The 17491-nt window shown below is 44.4% G+C and overlaps 1 protein-coding gene across 6 annotated transcripts in view; it reads left to right on the top strand.

Annotated features, from left to right (window-relative positions):
* SRGAP2 (SLIT-ROBO Rho GTPase activating protein 2) overlaps nt 1-15502 on the top strand; it is a 119042-nt gene extending 103540 nt beyond the window's left edge. For 3 of the 6 annotated variants that reach the window (XM_026077233.1, XM_026077231.1, XM_026077234.1), the window contains 4 exons: nt 3497-3677; nt 4127-4273; nt 6385-6712; nt 9366-15502. In XM_026077233.1, coding sequence (XP_025933018.1) covers nt 3497-3677; nt 4127-4273; nt 6385-6712; nt 9366-9749 — 1040 coding nt within the window. In that variant the 3' untranslated portion in view covers nt 9750-15502. Of the gene's footprint in view, nt 1-3496; nt 3678-4126; nt 4274-5486; nt 6713-9365 lie in introns of those variants that run through there. The other 3 variants (XR_003255435.1, XR_003255434.1, XM_026077235.1) reach the window with 3 other exon arrangements.
* Nucleotides 15503-17491: the final 1989 nt, after the last annotated feature.

Here is a 17491-nt window from a genome sequence, read left to right as displayed (position 1 = left end):
GGTAGAATCTGCCGTGATGGTTGCACTTGGGATGTTCTCAGGTGGACAAATGGGAAGAAGGTGGCCATTGGTTTCCAGTTAGGGAGCATGCTTTTTGAGCTGGTCTTTAGTAATTTGCTCCATAGCCTTGTCTTGTGCTCCTGTGCTGCTGCTTGCTCGCTCTGCTCCAGCAGTTGCCTAACAAACCTTTCCCATGGCATTGCTGTGCTCCTGCTGGCTTAATGATGTTCACACACCAATAACAAAGTAAACAATGTTGAGCACGGCTAGAATTGCTGCAGAATCGGTTCTCCCTGGGCAAGGTTAATCACTGTTGCAGCGACTTCTCACCAAGGTTGTTGGGAGGAAACCTGAAGAATATGGAAATGAAACATTGTGAGTTTAGTATCTTTTTTTGAAGAGATTGTTCTTTCTGAAAAGTTTTAGTTTCTAAAAATGTGTGAAAACATGTCCTTTTTGAGTGTGTACTTAAAGAAGAAGTAATCTCAGTGCTCTAATTAAAGAAAGGCTAGTTCTTCCCACATCTGTAAAGCCTGGGACTAAAATCTGCAGGCTGAAACACCACTGGGGTGCTTGCACTGTGTCTGAATGGGATTTCTAAATAGCTTATGTAGCAAGAGAGCACAATGATGGGGAAAATGAGCGATTAGAGATTAGAGAAGGACACCGTTTTACAGCCCCTGGAACAGATTGCATGGGGCCCCTATGCAAGGTAACGTTTGTAGGCGTTTTGGATGGAGTCCTACAACCTACACAGAATATTCCATGTGACATAGTGAGAGTTTGGCACTGAAGCAGAGGAGAGAGTTGAGCCTCTATCTCTTCTGAGAGAACAGCAAGGTTTTGTTAACTAGAGTCTCGCACACTCGTAACGGATTTTTGCAGTGTTACACCTTGGGCTCACTCAKCGGAAGCGCTGCACACGCCTTTCTGCGACTCGTGTTCTCTCTTGGGATTTGGGACTGAAGTTTTTTTTTTTTTTTTTTTCCTCACTCCTTCACTCTTTAGATGTGACCAGACGCTTGCTCCTTTAGCTCTTTCTTGATGCTGGAACTGGTCCTCCCAAAGTAAAGCCTGTCAGTACCTTCGCTGGCATAGGCGGGATTAACAGGCTGGGGGAATATGCTAAGTCATTCAAATCTGCAGATGTGTTTTGAACAGTAAGGGAATATGCCATATTGCTAAATGTAAGGAAATAAACCTACTTCTAGTAAAACTATTGAAGAATAATCTTTTCCAGCTACATTACTGATTCTGAGTTGGTTTTTGGCTATCAAGTGAAATAAATCTGGTGCGTTACTTACTTGGCGGCGTCTGAGAACTCAAACCCACCTTGCTGGCCTCGGCGTTCTAGACCTGGCAGCCTCAAATGTCCAGCGGAGCCGTAGCAAAGCCTGTACGGCTCTCCAGGAAAGAGCCCGGCAGCACAGGCTCGTCTTTATGGAGCAGAGGGGTGGAGGAATTGGTCCTGGGGTGGGGTAGGGGGGTTGTTTTTTGCAGAGCTTCTGTGCTGTTAACTTTCAACCTGACTGGGCGAGTGATTGAACATTCAATTTTGAGACAGGCGCAAGAGGCTGATAATACTGGAACACAAGCATGTAGCATGTTCATTAAATTATGTGTATGAGTGGAAAGATTTTAAACTGCTGCTTTCCTGCACAGATTCCCAGACTGGCAGGGATAATTGTTTGGCTCAGTCTTATTGGTCTTTATTCTCACAGCTTTCTTCTGTGATCAGGAGTGTAATAGGAAAAAGCTACTGGAAATTAGAGTCTAAAATCACTTCTCTGGATGAAAGCCAGAGTCCTAAAAGGCAAATTGGAAACATAAGAAACCTGAGTGCACCACTCATTTGCAATAATAAACACTTCTTAACGAAACAGATGAACTGTACAAAATCCTAGTCCCTTCCCCTTCATAAATAAAGGGGGAACACCGAAAAGCAGCATTATTTTTTTAATGTTATGAAGAAATTGGCTGCAGAAACAAAATAAGAAAGGAAAGAAGGGAGCCAGGAGCCAAAACCAGATAACCATGAGCTTTTGGGAGTCTGAAGCGAGGCAGCTATTGCAAGGTGAAAACCCAGACCAGGCTTTTCTCACCCTTGCAAGCATCGTGCTGGCTGCTGAGGGCTGGTACCTGGGTTCACGTGAGGCTGACCGTAGATTTACGTGAAATGCAGGATTTGATAGAATTCTATGCTGTCTGGTTTGGTATTGAAACCTATTGCTGGGAGTAATCGGGCAGATCCTGTGGCTGATTGGCCTTAGCTCTCGGTCGGTTCATGCTCGGTAACTACCGATGGTAATCGTGGCTCTTTGGATAATACTTCYGTGCTGCTGTGTCAGAGCAGCTGTGATTAGATTGCGGTAGTGCAGCAGCTGCTCTCTTGGATGGATTTACACCATATATTTGCACAAGCGCAGCTACTGCCTTGCCTTCCTAGGGTTAGCCTTGGAAGATCTAATTCCTGATCATGTGCTCTCCCCAGGAGTAATTTTAAAAGCTGTGGCTCATGTTTGGCCTTCAAATCCCTTCTGGATGGCTCTTGCACCGTAGGAGCTTCCCATAATGCTGATGCAGATCTAAGGACAAAATGGGATATCTTTCCTTGTTGAGGAACAGGAACCAGGACTGTTCCCCCGAGAAAGAGCCGTGTTTCCATGGAGCGCTTCGCTGTGTTAAAGCTCCTGTAAAGTAATTAGTAAGCTGAAGTCCATGGGGACCGTGTGGTTGAGCTCATCTCCAGTCCCCTGGTTCCAGCCTTGCATTGGGAACTGCCTTAATACATATTTAGACTCAACCAGTGACAGGATTTGAAAGTCTTAAGATGATCCACACAAATTTCATACTGATTTTTCCAGATTTTGCCCGTATCGTCGTCCTCCCTGCAGTGCCCGAGCTCTGCAGCAGGTGACGGGCCGCGGTGGCCGCATCGCTGTCGTTCTGCTGTGAGCTCTTCGGGGAAGAGTGGCCCGGTTCGGGGCACGCCGTGCAGCGCCAAGCGCAAACTTCCTTCTGAATAGAAGCTTTAGTTCTGAAGCAGCTTGGAAACGGAGGACGTTTCCCTCCCTAAACGCTAATAACTCCAGCTTGCCAGCTCAGGAGGTTTAGTTTGGCTACCTGTAAGAAAGCCTACCGTAGATAGACACTCTGTGACATGCCTTCTTGCTACCTGGCTTTTGAATTTTGTGATTTTAAGGATATATTAATTTTCTCGTTGTTTCTGTTTTTGTATGCTAGAATTTCTGTCAAAGGGGTTTTAACTTAGAAAATTTGAATGTGTCAACCCTGTAGAGATGAGATAAATGCTGAAACTGCAACATCCTCATACTACAGGGACTTGCCTCCAAATCTTAGTGCTTCTCCCTCTGCTACCTTTGTCCCATGTTCCACGCTCTCTTCATAAACTGCTTTGCGGTGGGTTTAAACTGTTACGTGCTTACCTGAGCCCAAGTGTTTAGTGAATTATTGTTTATTCCCTTCTGTCTCCTAGAGTGTGAGCCCATAGAAGCAATAGCGAAGTTCGACTACATTGGCAGGACTGCGCGAGAGCTGTCCTTTAAAAAAGGAGCTTCTCTCTTGCTCTATCAGCGGGCCTCAGATGACTGGTGGGAGGGACGCCACAATGGAATTGACGGCCTTATTCCTCATCAGTATATCGTCGTCCAAGACACGTATGTTAYGTTTAAAGTCCATCTGCGAGATGGCTTGCTTAAAAATCAGGTGTGGAATGGAGTATTTGCATCAGGATGCTGAGACCACGTGGGGCACCTTCTTCATCCTTCAACTTTCCCTTCAAGAAGGGAATCCCATAAAAAAAAAAAAAAAAAGAAAAGTAGAGCTCTGCAAAAGCATAGGTGTCTGCTTCTGTGAAAGTTAAAAGTTTCAGTGTCTTTGTAATGCCAAAATAGTACTGGTGCTGCCAGCCTGATAAAGATGCAGAGCTGGAACCTCCAAGTTGCTTACAGAAATCAGGCTCTCTAATTTGAAAGATATATAATGATTCTTAAGAAAAAGATGTTTAGAATAGTGTTTTTGTATGTTTGCGTACATGGTGCTGGATGTAAAATTCAGTGCTGTTGGTACTGTTTTGGTTGTGATTTCCTTCCCTCCTCCTTCCTAGTGAGGATGGTATCTCTGAAAGATCCAGTCCGAAGTCTGAAATAGAAATAAATTCTGAGCCACCGGAAGAAAAAGTGACTGCCAGAACTGGTGCCAGTTGCCCAAGTGGGGGGCACGTCGCAGATATTTACCTTGCAAACATCAACAAGTAAGAACAGCCTTGCATTATTTTACTTAATTATAAAAATCTTGGTGATGAGTCCAGTAAAATATTTCCTTTCCTGAGAGAGGATAACAAATGAGCACTGCCACCATTTTTCTTTGCTTCCACCTCTTCTAACTTGCTTGCATTTTGCTGTCCTTCTCCCTCTTTCACCAAAGTGGCCAGTGTTCATTTAAAATCCCACTGGCTGCTTCTCCCTATCCCTAAGGTGCCATCTGTCCCAGTTTTCCCAAACACATCCTTTTTTGTAAGATAAACATACTGAGAAAGAGGGAAATTGTGGAATGAGTTCTTGTAATCATGTTCCCATTCCTTATTATGTTCCTGTGATTTGTTATGTCTCGTTTACATTTAACATGGTTTGCTTTATGGGACGGGGACAGTCTCTTCAGAAATTAGTATCGCATTTTGTGTTAAATGACATACCCTAAATCCCACCATCTGATGTTGCCTTTAACACTTTTTCATTTCTCCAGCACTTTTCGCCTTAAGCAGGTTACTAACCATATGCTTGCAGTGAAACATCTCCCTGTTTTCTTAACTTTACCTGCTGAATGAGAAATTGTTGCCTTAGCCAACAGTCAGCTTGATTNAAAAAAAAAAAAAAAAAAAAAAAAAAAAACAGGGAAATTAAGCTAGTAAGAGACTAAATTTCTTGATCTTTTATTTATTTTAGAGCAGACTGTCCCCCAAATCTTTCTGATTATTTCCTTACTGTAAAAAACCTCTCTTAGTGCCCTGAAGATATTAATTGGCTTTATAGAAGTGGACATTTTTAACTTTCAGTTAACTAAACAGACTTTAGTCAGTAAAGGCAGTAATAGAAATGCATTTCTTCTTAAAAGGTCTGGAACAGCTAGTGTCCTGCGCAGAGCCTGGTCCTCAGGCTGTGGGAGTCAGCAGAGCTCTGCTGATGTGCAGATCAGCGGAGCTTCACTGCTCAGTTTGGGATCTGATCTTTCTTTTATGATATTCAATGTATGAGCCATTCAAGTGTGTCATTCTGTCAGTTATGGAAGAGTTTGTATAATGGACAGACCTATGTCGGAGCCTCACCATCTGCTGTTTGGTAGTGTGTTGTATGTAGTGTTTGTAGGAAGCCTGGGTAATGTCCACTCCATCTTTTTTTTTCCCTTTACTAGGGAAACTGATATTCAGCAATAGTAGCATAAGACTCATTTTGTTGTTTTTTCTTTAGGAATGAATCTTCTGACCTATGTGTGAACAGACTTGGGCAAAATTAAATCAGATGGTTTCGCAATGACAGTTGTGCCACCCACTGAATTATTATTTGGATGCCAAAATCCTACTGGAGTTAACACTTTCTTGCAGTTATTCCTGGGGCTGGTGCTACATATAAATGGATCCTTCCCTGTATAATGGATGCCAAGCTTCAGACCTATGGCATAAAGTATTCTTGCTACAATGGCCTTTATATAATTTGAATGGAATCATGCTGTCAGACCACATGCTGCTGGGGTAGAAAGTAAATTGTTTGGACCAGCTCATCCATTTGACGTCATCTTTTGGTATATCTGTAGCCCTATATAGATAGTGCCTCATGGTCTTACTAAAGCACTGGAAAAGATGTCTCTCTTACCACCAGCACATATTGGAAATGGTTCTTAACCCCAAACCATCTTTGGGGTTCTTTGCTTCCCAATCTCTGAAAATAATAACTTGATGCCTTGGGCCAGGAGCTTAGTAGACTTATACTGTGTCCTCCAGTCAAAAATTGTAGCTCTGCTCTTCTAATGTAATAAAAACACATCATCAAAACCTGTTGATGGCACAGAGGGTTTTTTTTGTTCAAATATAAAATCTTTACTTCATGACCAACTCCATTACTTTCCAAGTTTTCTGTTTTTGCTATGAATGTGCACAGCTGCCAGAAATTCAGTCTTGTTATTAGAAGTGTTAAAATGCAATGATTTACTGTTCCACAATGACTCCCTAAAATCCTGGGTGTATTTGTAATCTGGGTATCTGTATGTCTCTTCCCATTGTCTTCTGTGTTGTCTTGGGGGGATATCTTCAAATTACAGCCCATCGTGTATTCCTGCTTGTATTGACATGTTTTGCTTTTGTGACTGAAGGCAAAGAAAGAAACCAGAGTCAGGCAGCATCAGAAGAGCCTTTCGTCAAAGTGACAGCCATGGACTAGGTAGTTCAATGGCAGAACCAGCCTCCCCAGGAGCCATAGCCAGTTCCAGACCCTCATCTCAGCCCATTATGAGCCAAAGTCTTCCCAAGGAGGTTCCAGATAAATGTTCCATCAGTGGCCACGGCAGCCTCAATTCTATCAGCCGACATTCGTCCCTGAAGAACAGGATAGACAGCCCGCAGATCCGGAAAACTGTGACAGCAGGGAGGTCAAAGAGCTTCAACAACCACCGGCCCATGGACCCTGAAGTTATTGCACAGGTGAAAAGGAGTATTCTACCTTAAAGATTGTTTGAGCATACTTAACGGATATTGGATGCAATTAAATGTTTTAATGCAAAGTCTGAATTAATCTTGCAACTTGTATGCCGTTCCTTCTGGCCATGCAGTATTAATTTTCTACACAGCTTAAGTCTAATCTTTTAGCTTCCCTTTGTGTAAGTCACTGGGACCGCTTTCATGAGCAAAGATAAACAGTCAGGTCCTTACTCCATAAAAACTTGGCCTTGTTCATTATTCAAAATGTAGTTTCAACAATAAAATTGCCCGTTACAGAAAATTACACAGATTCCAAGGCTGTCAGCAAAAAATTAAATAATCTAAACTTCAAGACATGAGAAAAGTGAAATATTTAGTGTCAATTTAACATTCTCCTGTCAGTTTAGCAGACTGGCCTGTGGTCGGACATTGGAAGCATATGTAGCAGTGCAAGCAAAACCAAAGCAGGCTGCGGAGCTGAGCAGTGTTCACAGTGCCATCTTTATGTGCTCGCAGGCTTCAGTGGGGGATTAGAAACCACCTTCGGACATAATCCTCCTAGTTTTGATTAGTTAGTTATTTAGACAAGTGCCTTGAAATGAGGACAGGATACCAATGCATATACAGCTGTGCTTGCGCTTTGCAGAGAAAGTGCTCTGGTTTTGGGACTAACTCCCCATATTGACCATACAGCAAGGAAATAGTCTGCTCAAATTGATCTTTCTGTTCAGCTTAAAGGGAAAGGTGGTGTTATTTTTCTTAGTCTTTGCTAGCTTTGGCACAGACTAGCTACTTACAAATTCTTCGTCTCTGTGCTTATTGCCTGCACCTCTGTACRCAAAAGTCTGTTCTATCCCGCTGTGTTTGGGACCATAAGCTGCCACAGCAGTGACTGGTGTCAACCAAAAACCAACTGGTATTTTTTGCATCCGTACAGCTGTGATTTCATGAGTAGAATAGAAAATGATTGAAAGTCGGACCTAGAGATTTCAAGAAGTGACAGCTACTAATGGGGTGAATGATGTAAATGTTAGATTTCCCTGTTCCCTGAAGGATCTTCCCTCTCTCCCAGTCCAAACTGTTAGATGTGTCTGCACACGTATGCTTGCCTATACCAACTGTTTTCAGTATGTGATGGATCTATCTAAAGCCAAGGAATGCCTGGATCTCAGGTTACAAAGTCAGCTCTGAGTGACTTGACTTCTTTGCCTCTTTTGATTCAGAAGTCTGTAGATTTCTAAAAAGCTGGGGAAAGATACGTGAAAATTAAACACCATTTTCATTGACAAGACAGCAACATTGAATAATAAGTAAAGCGCAAGTAAAAATCTGATTCATATTCTGATGGAGAATTGTATTTTGCCCTTATGAATATCTTTAGCCCATTTGCTTCAATGAAATTATAATATACAGTTCTCATCTTCACATTTCATTGTCCTTCTAAGGCTTTGGTTGACAAAAATCAGGGTTTTTTTGGTTGTTTTTTTTTTTTTTTTTCAGTTAAACTCTAACTGAAGTTGTTCTGTCTCCTCTTCCTGCCAGAATATTAACTCCATTGTTTTCACTGGAGAATAAAAAAACAAACAACAAAAAAAATGTTAAATTAGTATTTCTCTTTGGTGCCCCACAGTATCTGTTTAAACACCATCTCATAACCATCATACACTTTACATATTTTCCCTAACTTCATAAGTAAAATCTCCTTGGCCTCAAGATAGACTTGGAGGTGTCAGATTACTGTCTCCGGTTTCTTCCATCATTCCTTGACTGATTTACCTTCCCCACCCCCTGAACAACCTCTGAGGAAGCTGCAAAGCTGTAGCCAAGCTGTGAGTCACGGAAAGGCGAAGCTCTTCTCTCCAGCGGGTTCGGTGCCCCCGTGGGCTCCAGCGTTCAGGCTTTAGCAAATGTGTAGGTCTCGATACAGTTGAGAACAGAAGCCCACATCTTCTGATCTCAAAAATTTCTCTCTGTACTGGTTAGTTAATAACTGTAATATTTTATGAGAGGAAGGAGAACTACCAACTCAAATTTTTATGTGTTTGTGATATTTTCTGTGTTTTTTAAAACATTGAAATTTTGAGTCCCATGTAATATATTTACGGAAGATAAGACTACATGTATAGCAGCAAAACCAACAAGGCAGCAGGAGCGCACAATGATTTCAGTATTTTAAGAGTGTTTGGCCCATCAGCCAGTGCCCAAAAAGTCAGCCTCGTGTTTCCCTTCCTTTAAGAACTTATTCTTCTGAATCTCATGTACCAAATAAAGTGCAAGAAAGGGTGCTAATATTTTGAGCTGCACGCTTTTCTGTTCATATCAGTGTCTTAGAATTGGATTTGTCACTGAAATCCAAGCAGAATCAGGAGACCTTGGCATCACTACAGGACCAGATTAGCATTAAAGAAAGCATAATAATTATTTTACTCCCTAGCAAAGAAAAATACTGCTGCTTATTGGCTTCAGTATATAGTGCCATGTAACAAGTATAGTTTGTCATGGGTTTCACTTCACTTCACCTTCTTGACCTCCCAGTTGCATCGAGTTTTGGTGTTTATGGACTGAAAACCAAATACATCGCTCGCTGAGACTGACTCTTATCTGCTTCTTTGAGTCTCAGTTCTGTGATTCACTCTGTTTCTCTTTTGTTTTGCAGGATATTGAAGCGACTATGAACTCTGCTCTGAACGAGCTGCGGGAGCTGGAAAGGCAAAGCAGCGTAAAGCACACGCCAGATGTTGTCCTTGACACCCTGGAGCCTCTGAAAACCTCTCCAGTGGTGGCCCCCACCTCTGAGCCCTCCAGCCCCCTGCACGCTCAGATCCTCAAGGACACTGAACCSCCTTTCCAGCGGAGCGCTAGCACAGCCGGCGACATCCCATGCACCTTCAGGCCAGTGAAGTCGGTCAAAATGGCCACGCAGGTTAAACCTCCAGCAACGAGGCCGAAGCCTACAGTTTTCCCCAAAACTAATGCCACGAGCCCTGGCGTTGCCTCTTCAGCATCTCAGCAGCCTACTGACAAGTCCTGTACTGTCTGATGAACTTGATGCTGCACTGTGGATATAACTGTACTGTTTCAGATGAAGAGACTATATTGAAGAGACATTAAAATTCCTATTTAACTAATTTTTGAACTTCTGCTGAAGGTCAGTTGTGAACTGTTACTTACTGCTGGGAACACTTCCTGGGAGTGAAACATTGGTAACTAAGCCTCGTCCCATGTACCCRCGTCAGTGATGTTTGTAAGGCAAAACAGGACATGCCACACTTAGGAAATCCAGTATTGGGTCACTGTGAAGCTGAGGAGGAAAACACAAAGTGATGAGTTGGATCTTGGTTTCTAGTTGATGCCTTGTTCAAGTGTTTGGCTGCTGAAAAATATTTAGTGGCATCATGTTTTGAATACTGGTGTAGTAACTTATATATTCTGTGTTTCATTTATCACAGGGAAACAATAGGATAGATTTTAGTCTACTGCATGTTTTGGTGCCACTAGCTAGGTGGAGCTTGGACATGCCTGTTTCTTGTGCATTATTCCGTTGCCCACTGGTGCCACCGTGGTTAAGGGTCTGTCTCAACTTCCATTACATCCTCTGTTTTTGTTTGTTTGCTCCCTCATTCCTTCCCCAAGGGCCAAAGCTCTTAGCCATCCAGCCTCCTCCTTTAGTCGACACTTGTCACGACAAATAGTTTACTCTGGAACACTCTTAGATTTTATGGAGTTATATGTAATATGTGTCTGTGCAAATATAAACAAAAATGCTCCTGAGGTTAGGAGCGTAAGAAAGAGCCCAGTTGTTGCTTATGGACAATCTAGCTGTCTTTTCCTCCTTTGCTCTCCCATGTTTAAAAACAGCTTTATTGTTTTTCAGTGTAATTTTCAGCCCATAGGCTGTCCTATGGTGTGTGGTCTTGGGAGACTGAATGTAAAAACAATCTAACTTTTGAAAACTAGCTAGCGTGCTCTTATAGGAGTTCATTTACTAACGCACACATTCTGGTTTTGATCACGTATCAAGATGGGTCCTTACCAAAATCCCAGTTACGAGCACTGCGAAACTTCAATCAGAAGTTCTCAAGTTTTGTATCTTCTCCCAGTTTCTGGTTGCAAATGCTTTGGTCAGTGGCTGTGACCACTGTGAACTGCTTTAGGGATCCCCGCTCTTATAGAGCGGTGTAAGAAGTGCTGCTTGGGACGTCGACGTGGCAGCATGCGGCTTCTGGAGTGGCTTCACTGCGTATTTCTTCGGTAGACTGGCATGCCTTCCCAGGACTCTGCAGACATTTGAATGAATTCTTAGTATTTGTATTTATACGGTAGACAGCAAGTGCTTCAGCCGCTAGCAGGCTGCATGGACTCTTTTGTACTCTACTGAGAATTTCCAGAATGCTAACAATTATTTAATTTTTTAAAAAGGCATGTGCCACTTAAAACAGTAAAGAAGATCTTGCAGTCCCACAAGAGAGGAAACTTCTGACTGATCCTTAGTTCCCAAGCTTTTCTGGGACTTAAATAGTTGCACATCTTAGGTTTTCATCAAATAAATTCAGGCAAAGACAAGATAACTTATTCTCTTCTTCCTTTTAGGTGAGTTTCTTTTAAATTTGTAGGTTTCTCACACTTAGCTTCCTTGTGAGTGTAATGCCATTATAATGGGCACTTAGTAATTAAAAAAGAAGCAGCAAACAAAATTTGCATTAAGAACAATTTTTCCATGAACATACTTTTCTGACTCATTTTAAGGATGTTACTTGGAGAAATGAACAGGGTTTTATTGTCCCTGTGTCCCCCCCATTTCTACAGAAGAAGCATATTCAAATGAATGATCTTTATTTAGAAAGGCCAACTTTTCTGTGCCCTAAATTAAGAACATACGAAAAATTTGTGGACACCAGTAGAAAGGGAACACCCGAAAGATTTCAGTGAGACCATTTTCATTATTTGTTTTTCCTGAACTGATTCGTAGCAGCAGTTCTCTGTGGGACGCACTGCAGTACGCGCGTGACTCCTACTGGGTCTTGCCCTGTTCAGCGCTCAGGGGAAGATCCCACCAGTTTGACCAGCGAACTTTGCTCTCAGGTTCTGATGGACTCCTACCACCAAGGAATCACTTGTTCTTTTGGGGAAAAAGAATTAAAACAAACTCGTAATTTTTCGCTCAGGCAGAACTTTCTGGCATTTCCTTTAAGTAGGGATTTTTTTGTTTTGTTTTGTTGGGTCATGAATGGCCAAAGTGAATCCGTGTCAAGAGCAGGATCTCTGTAAACTTACTTTGACTCATTTGTAATGCCTTATTTTCTTTATATTTTTATGCCTAGCATTCATGTTTCTAAGAATCTGTGTCCAGCCACACACAGCACATTTGGAGAGGAGATACTCTTTTCTGTCRTCGAGATCTGAAGTATGAATGGAAAACGAGAGATCAAAAAGACTTCAGGTTACTGTAACAGCAGCTGTCTGTATATGGAATTACTGTGCTTATCTCTAGCATCCACAGCTCTGGGACAATCCTACTGTCAAGGGGAATACACTTAGCAGGACAAACTGTATCTTGAGCAACTCAACTGGAATTTTGGTGTGCACTGTGATTGACACTTAACTTAGAGCAAGCAATATGGCAGTCGGAAGAACATCTTTTCTCTTCCACGTGATCTGGGCCTGTCCAACCAGCAGGAAACTTGCACACATGCGCACACACACACGCAGGAGGAAAAAAAACAAAAACCCCAACTTCTAGCTTGTCTGCTTCACTTTGTGAACATGCAAGGCGGAGAGAACATTTGCCGTGAGTGTTTTATTGCCATTTGTTACAGGAGAGGTGGGAAAGAGAAACTGGAAGTATCGGCACCGATCTCCACCGAACCAGTGGGCATCTTGTAGAAGAGACCAATGTATTGTGGACAAATAAGACACAGTGGTTTGCTTGGGGAGGTATAAATGTTACTTCATATCTTCATATTCAGAAGGAATATTAGCTCTTCCATGGAAATTCTTTCATGACTTTTATGTAATGTATGTGTCGAATATAAAGACAAGAAGTGTTTGATAACTGGAATAACGTATGTCTGTTTGATAGTGCTTTGTATGAGCAAAGGATTCTTGTTCATCAAATGTTGGATTGGAATAATCCAAAGGAAAACTTTTAAAATAAAATACAATTTTAGGCCATCAATCTTAATAGTTTTTGAAGCTCTAACCTTGTATGTTTTACTTCCCTAGTTGGGAATTGAGCAGTGTGCTTTAATGATTGCTAAATTTCTGCCTCTCTAAGGTAATCCAAAGGCTCAYAGTTTATAAACTGTAAATTTATTCTTCATGTCAAAGCAATGGGACATGACCAAACATTCTCATTTTATCTGTACTGGATACTTCGTTGCAATGAAAATGATTAGAGTGCACTGTGACAGCAGAAAAAAATTGTTGTATATGTATGTATTTTGATACCTGTTTAAAGAGAGTCTTTGGGTTTCCTGTGATGAATACCTCATATGTTGGGTTTTGGGGGGGTTTGTTGTGGTTTTTTTTCTTTCTTTCTTTCTTTTTTTTTTTTTTAAGGCAAGATTGTTCTTGCACAAAAGTAGGTTAAGGTAACCAAGTTCTCATAAATTTATTTACAAAACAAAACACTTCAGACCTTGGCAAGAAATTCCATCTCTGTGAATCCCACACCTTGCGCGTGGCACAGGGTACGCAGTCCTCGGCGGCGTCTGCCCCCGCATTCGCAACAGCTCTAGCAATACTCAGACGAAAGAGGTCACTGCAGATGGAGTTTGCTGCCTTACTACTTTTCCTTGCCTGTGTCAAAACCTCAAATTCAGTTGAACGTTGTACAGGTTTTGGGTTTTGTTAAGTATTTGAGAGATTTTTTTTTTTCCCCAAGAGAAATAAATGTCTCGAGTTAGCACTTCAGATGCTTTACATGCGTTTACCTGATAGACTGGAATACTGTCACTTGATGAGATACGTATTGGGGGAATGCTTAAAGTAGATTATGTTCTCAGCAGGGCATAGTTTGCTAGTAAGGCAACTGTAATGGTGGAAAAATACCCATCGAGACAATTTGTCCGAGATTGATTTGGTAAAGTGATGAGCTATGTGGCCCCTATCCAGCAGATCGGTAAGCGTGTGCTTCATTTTAAGCCCAGGAGCAGTCCCTGTCCATAGCCCTCTGAGGTTAAGCGTATGTTTTGGTTTTGTGGGTTAGATCGGGGTCTCTGCGCTTAGCAGGATCAAGCCCTAATTGCAGAGGAAGGTGCTGCAAAGCGTAAATGCATTTACCCATTCGACTCCGAGCCGCAAGCTAGGAAAACGGCAAAGCTAAAAGCATCTGGGCGCTCCCATCGCCGCTGAGGCTGCGCGGAACAGAAAACGAGTTTAACAACCTAGGGGGTTGTTTATTTTGCCATTTTTAGTTTTCGCAAAAATATTACCCTTTTTGGGGGCTTATCTGGCATTGGCTAGCGTCCCACACGTGCAGTAAGAGAAATACCGATGTTTCTTTAGGGGCCTGGAAGCGCTGGAGGCTTGCACAGGCGGGAACGATGTTTCCTCGTGTGTTAAATCTTCCAGCCCTGCAGAAAGCTTCCAACCTAGAGAAACCGCCGAGTGTTGCTGGTGGGCTGGACTGAACTTTTGGTTTTGGGCTAAYGTATCGCTTCCGAAGATACTCCTCTCTTTGGGTCGGCTTTCTGCTCGTCTCTTCTGCGTGCAGCAACCTGGTACTTGAACAGAATACTTGACCCGCTGCCGTGAGCCCGCGCAGGCCCCGCGGGAGCCGCGACCCTTCGCCAGCTGCGTCACGCACAAGCCGCTGCGGCTGCGGTAGCCGCTTTTAGGCGTTCGCCTCCGCCTGCTCCCTTGCCGCCGGTGCCGGGAGGCAGAGGGGTCGTTTTCCAGGCTTGGTTCTCGGATGCTATTTTGGTGGATCTGGAGATGCCAAAACAGCAGTTCAAAGCCTGGAAAACGTAAGATTTGTTTCGGTTACGTTTTTGTGCTTCCTATAACGTAGTTTGAGACAGTAGAGTTTTGTTCGTCAAAGATGGGCCAAAAAGAGGGGAAAGCAGAGCGGGAAGGCAGCTCCCCTCTGTGCTAATACTTGACGTGCCAGGCTTCGTACAGGGTAAATACTTGGCAGTTTGCAATGGAAATTACAGACGGACCCTTCGTTTCAGAGGCGCTGTAGTAACTTTACTTCTGAAGTGGACTTCACCAGCCTTGCTCTCCAGGCGGAGTGCTGCAATTTGAGTAAACTAAGTCCAATGGAGTTGGACTCGTGAGTGTGCCAAACTGCTGGAGCAATACTTGTAAGCAGCAGGGTCTTCGAAAGACCAGCCCTATGTAGCCAAAATAGGGCATTGGTTGAGACCACCTCTAACGCATTTTAAAGAATAGCAGTGATGTCATGGTTCTGCTGTAATGTTAGAAAGTTCAGTTGCAAAGTCTAGAAATCTCCTTTTTTTGTTGTTGGTTTGAAGCCTTAGTCCCGCAATAGTGGGCTTGGGCTCGTATGGTGAATTGGATTTTTCTTTTCTATTAACAGCAGTTGTTAATGGTGGGATGGAATGTTCTTGCTCAAAGTTTCCATTGTTTCATGTCTTCTACACCAATATATATATGGTGTATATATTAAACTGTGTAAAATTGTACTTTGTATATATAACTGTACAATATGGAGGTACATCCCCTTTTTTTTCCTTTTGGTACAGTATTGTACAGTATTAGGAGTTATACGTGTTGGAAATGTTAAATCCATACTGGGGCAACAAAATGTATCCATTGTCATTAGCAATAGTTTTGGAGAAATAAATGTTTTGGGTATGGTGGAAATACTGACCTGCGGACAACAGTAAATGATGTCGCATGAGCGTGGTTGCGTGAGTGTGAGTGTGCGCTTGGGAGCGTGTGTGCGAATGCGAGCGAGCGAGAATGAGCCGAGCGGCCCTTCCTCCTCCTCCTCCTCCTCCTCCTCCTCCCCCCCCGCTCGCCACCAGCCCGAGAGGACGACGGTGGACACAGTGGACTGGTTTTGTTTTTCCCCCGTTTTGCACCCGTTATTATGGACGACTTTGCTCTTAACGGAGCCTGAAGCATGACGTACCTCAACAGCAAGACGCCTTGACCAGCACGGCCGCTGTCGGCGCAGCACAAACTTCCCCTGCGCTGGCCTGGCTTAAAAATGATGTAAAAATTCATCTTCATCGCTTTCCCGGAGAGGCTGGGCCTCAAACCCTCTCTGGGAGAGAGGATTTAAGATCGAGGTTATAGATCGGATCTTTATCGCTGCTGTTTCCCCTCCGTTTCAGTTTTGCAGTACCTTTTCCAGACCCTGGTGCGGAAGCAGTGTCGGGACTTTGACATTTTGGATTCTCTTTGTTTCGCTGTCAAAGAATTAATTATTTACCGCGCGGTTTGGTGGGAGGCAAGAGGGAGCCTCCGCTGGACRTTTAACCGAGCCGGTTTGCACTGCGGCGGGGGCGGCCCTTCCCTTCGGGCGGATCTGCGGTCGTCCCCATCGCTTGCCGGGGCGCGGGGGGCTCCTGGCGTGCTGGTTGCGGCRTTTGCTTTTTCCGAGGTTTTTCTTAGCTCTGGAATAGGAAGCGGAGAGGCGAAGGGGACCCGCAAATGACTTTGGATTTTCCATTAGTTGCTGCTGCCCAGCGGAGGTAGGAGGATGCTGTAACCCCTTAAACCCTTCTGATCGCATCATTTCTCCCAGTTTGCGGATAGGTCTCCCTCCCTCCCTCCCTCCCTCGCAAGCCATCCCATTTTGTTTTCTGGTTAAAAACAAGTGAGGAATGGGTGAATGCCGCGAGGGGAGGCTGCCGGGCGTTTGCGGAGGGGTTTCCCTGGGCGCTTCCCGAGCGAGAGCGGGACGAGGTGCCGTCGCTCGCGCCGCCGTGATCCGCGCTCGGCTGCGCCGTCGGAGGCGGCTTTGCCGTCGGGGGCTGCGGGTGCCCCCGACCCCGGCAAGGCCCCGCGCCAGGCAAGGCCCCGCCGGCACCTGGGTTTTTGAGGCTTTGCTGCCACCCCCTGGAACGCTTGTTTTTAGGCTAAGCTTAGTTTCGAGGGTGCGTTTTTGCTCTCTATGGGTGGAAGACAGGCGTGCAAACCGGATAAAATCTGCTGTTGTGGTGACCTCAGAAAGAAAATGAGCCGTAAGATTTAAAAGCAGGGAGAAAAGGAGGGAGAAGGGAGTCGGGAAGGAGCTGGGCTCTGTTACGGGGGAAAAGGCGGAGGTCGGAGCCGGACCCAGGCCCGCGGGGTCTCCCTGYGGGATGTAGCCAGGGTCTCCGGGTGCAGCCAGGCCGTGCAAACGGGGAAGGCGACGTCYGAGCCCAGCGGAGCTGCCCTGCGGCTGTGACCACAAAGTCGGTGGGTGCGAGGCTCCGGCGGTTTGTCCGGCACGATCCTGGCACCGAGGGAGCGGTGGCTTCTCCTCTGGGCACCCCCCTGACGAGCTGCGCAGAGAGACCTGCAGCACCGTGGGAAAGCTCTCTCTTTTTAGCAKTATAAAGCGTTTTAATTGTTTCCTTCCTGTCTGTCTGTACCCCTCGCTAGCCCGAGTCTGCTCATCCACCTGTGAAAGCTGAAGCAACACATACGAGCCGCCTCTAAAAAGCCGCAGTTCTGACTTTTCTGGCTTTAAAAGTCCTTGTTTCGCTTTCTTTTTGCAGCGGCGAGCTGGATCACATGACCGGTGGCTTTTGCTTCCCGGCACATCTTTCCCGGGAGCAGTGGCCCYGGTGCGGGATGGGGCCACGCGGGTCAGAGGCGCCGGCT

The sequence above is a fragment of the Apteryx rowi genome, unplaced genomic scaffold (assembly GCF_003343035.1).
Source record: "Apteryx rowi isolate R43461 unplaced genomic scaffold, aptRow1 scaffold_45, whole genome shotgun sequence".
Lineage (NCBI taxonomy): Eukaryota > Metazoa > Chordata > Aves > Apterygiformes > Apterygidae > Apteryx > Apteryx rowi.
Note: the sequence above shows the minus strand (reverse complement) of the source record. Positions and strands in the feature narration are given on the sequence as shown.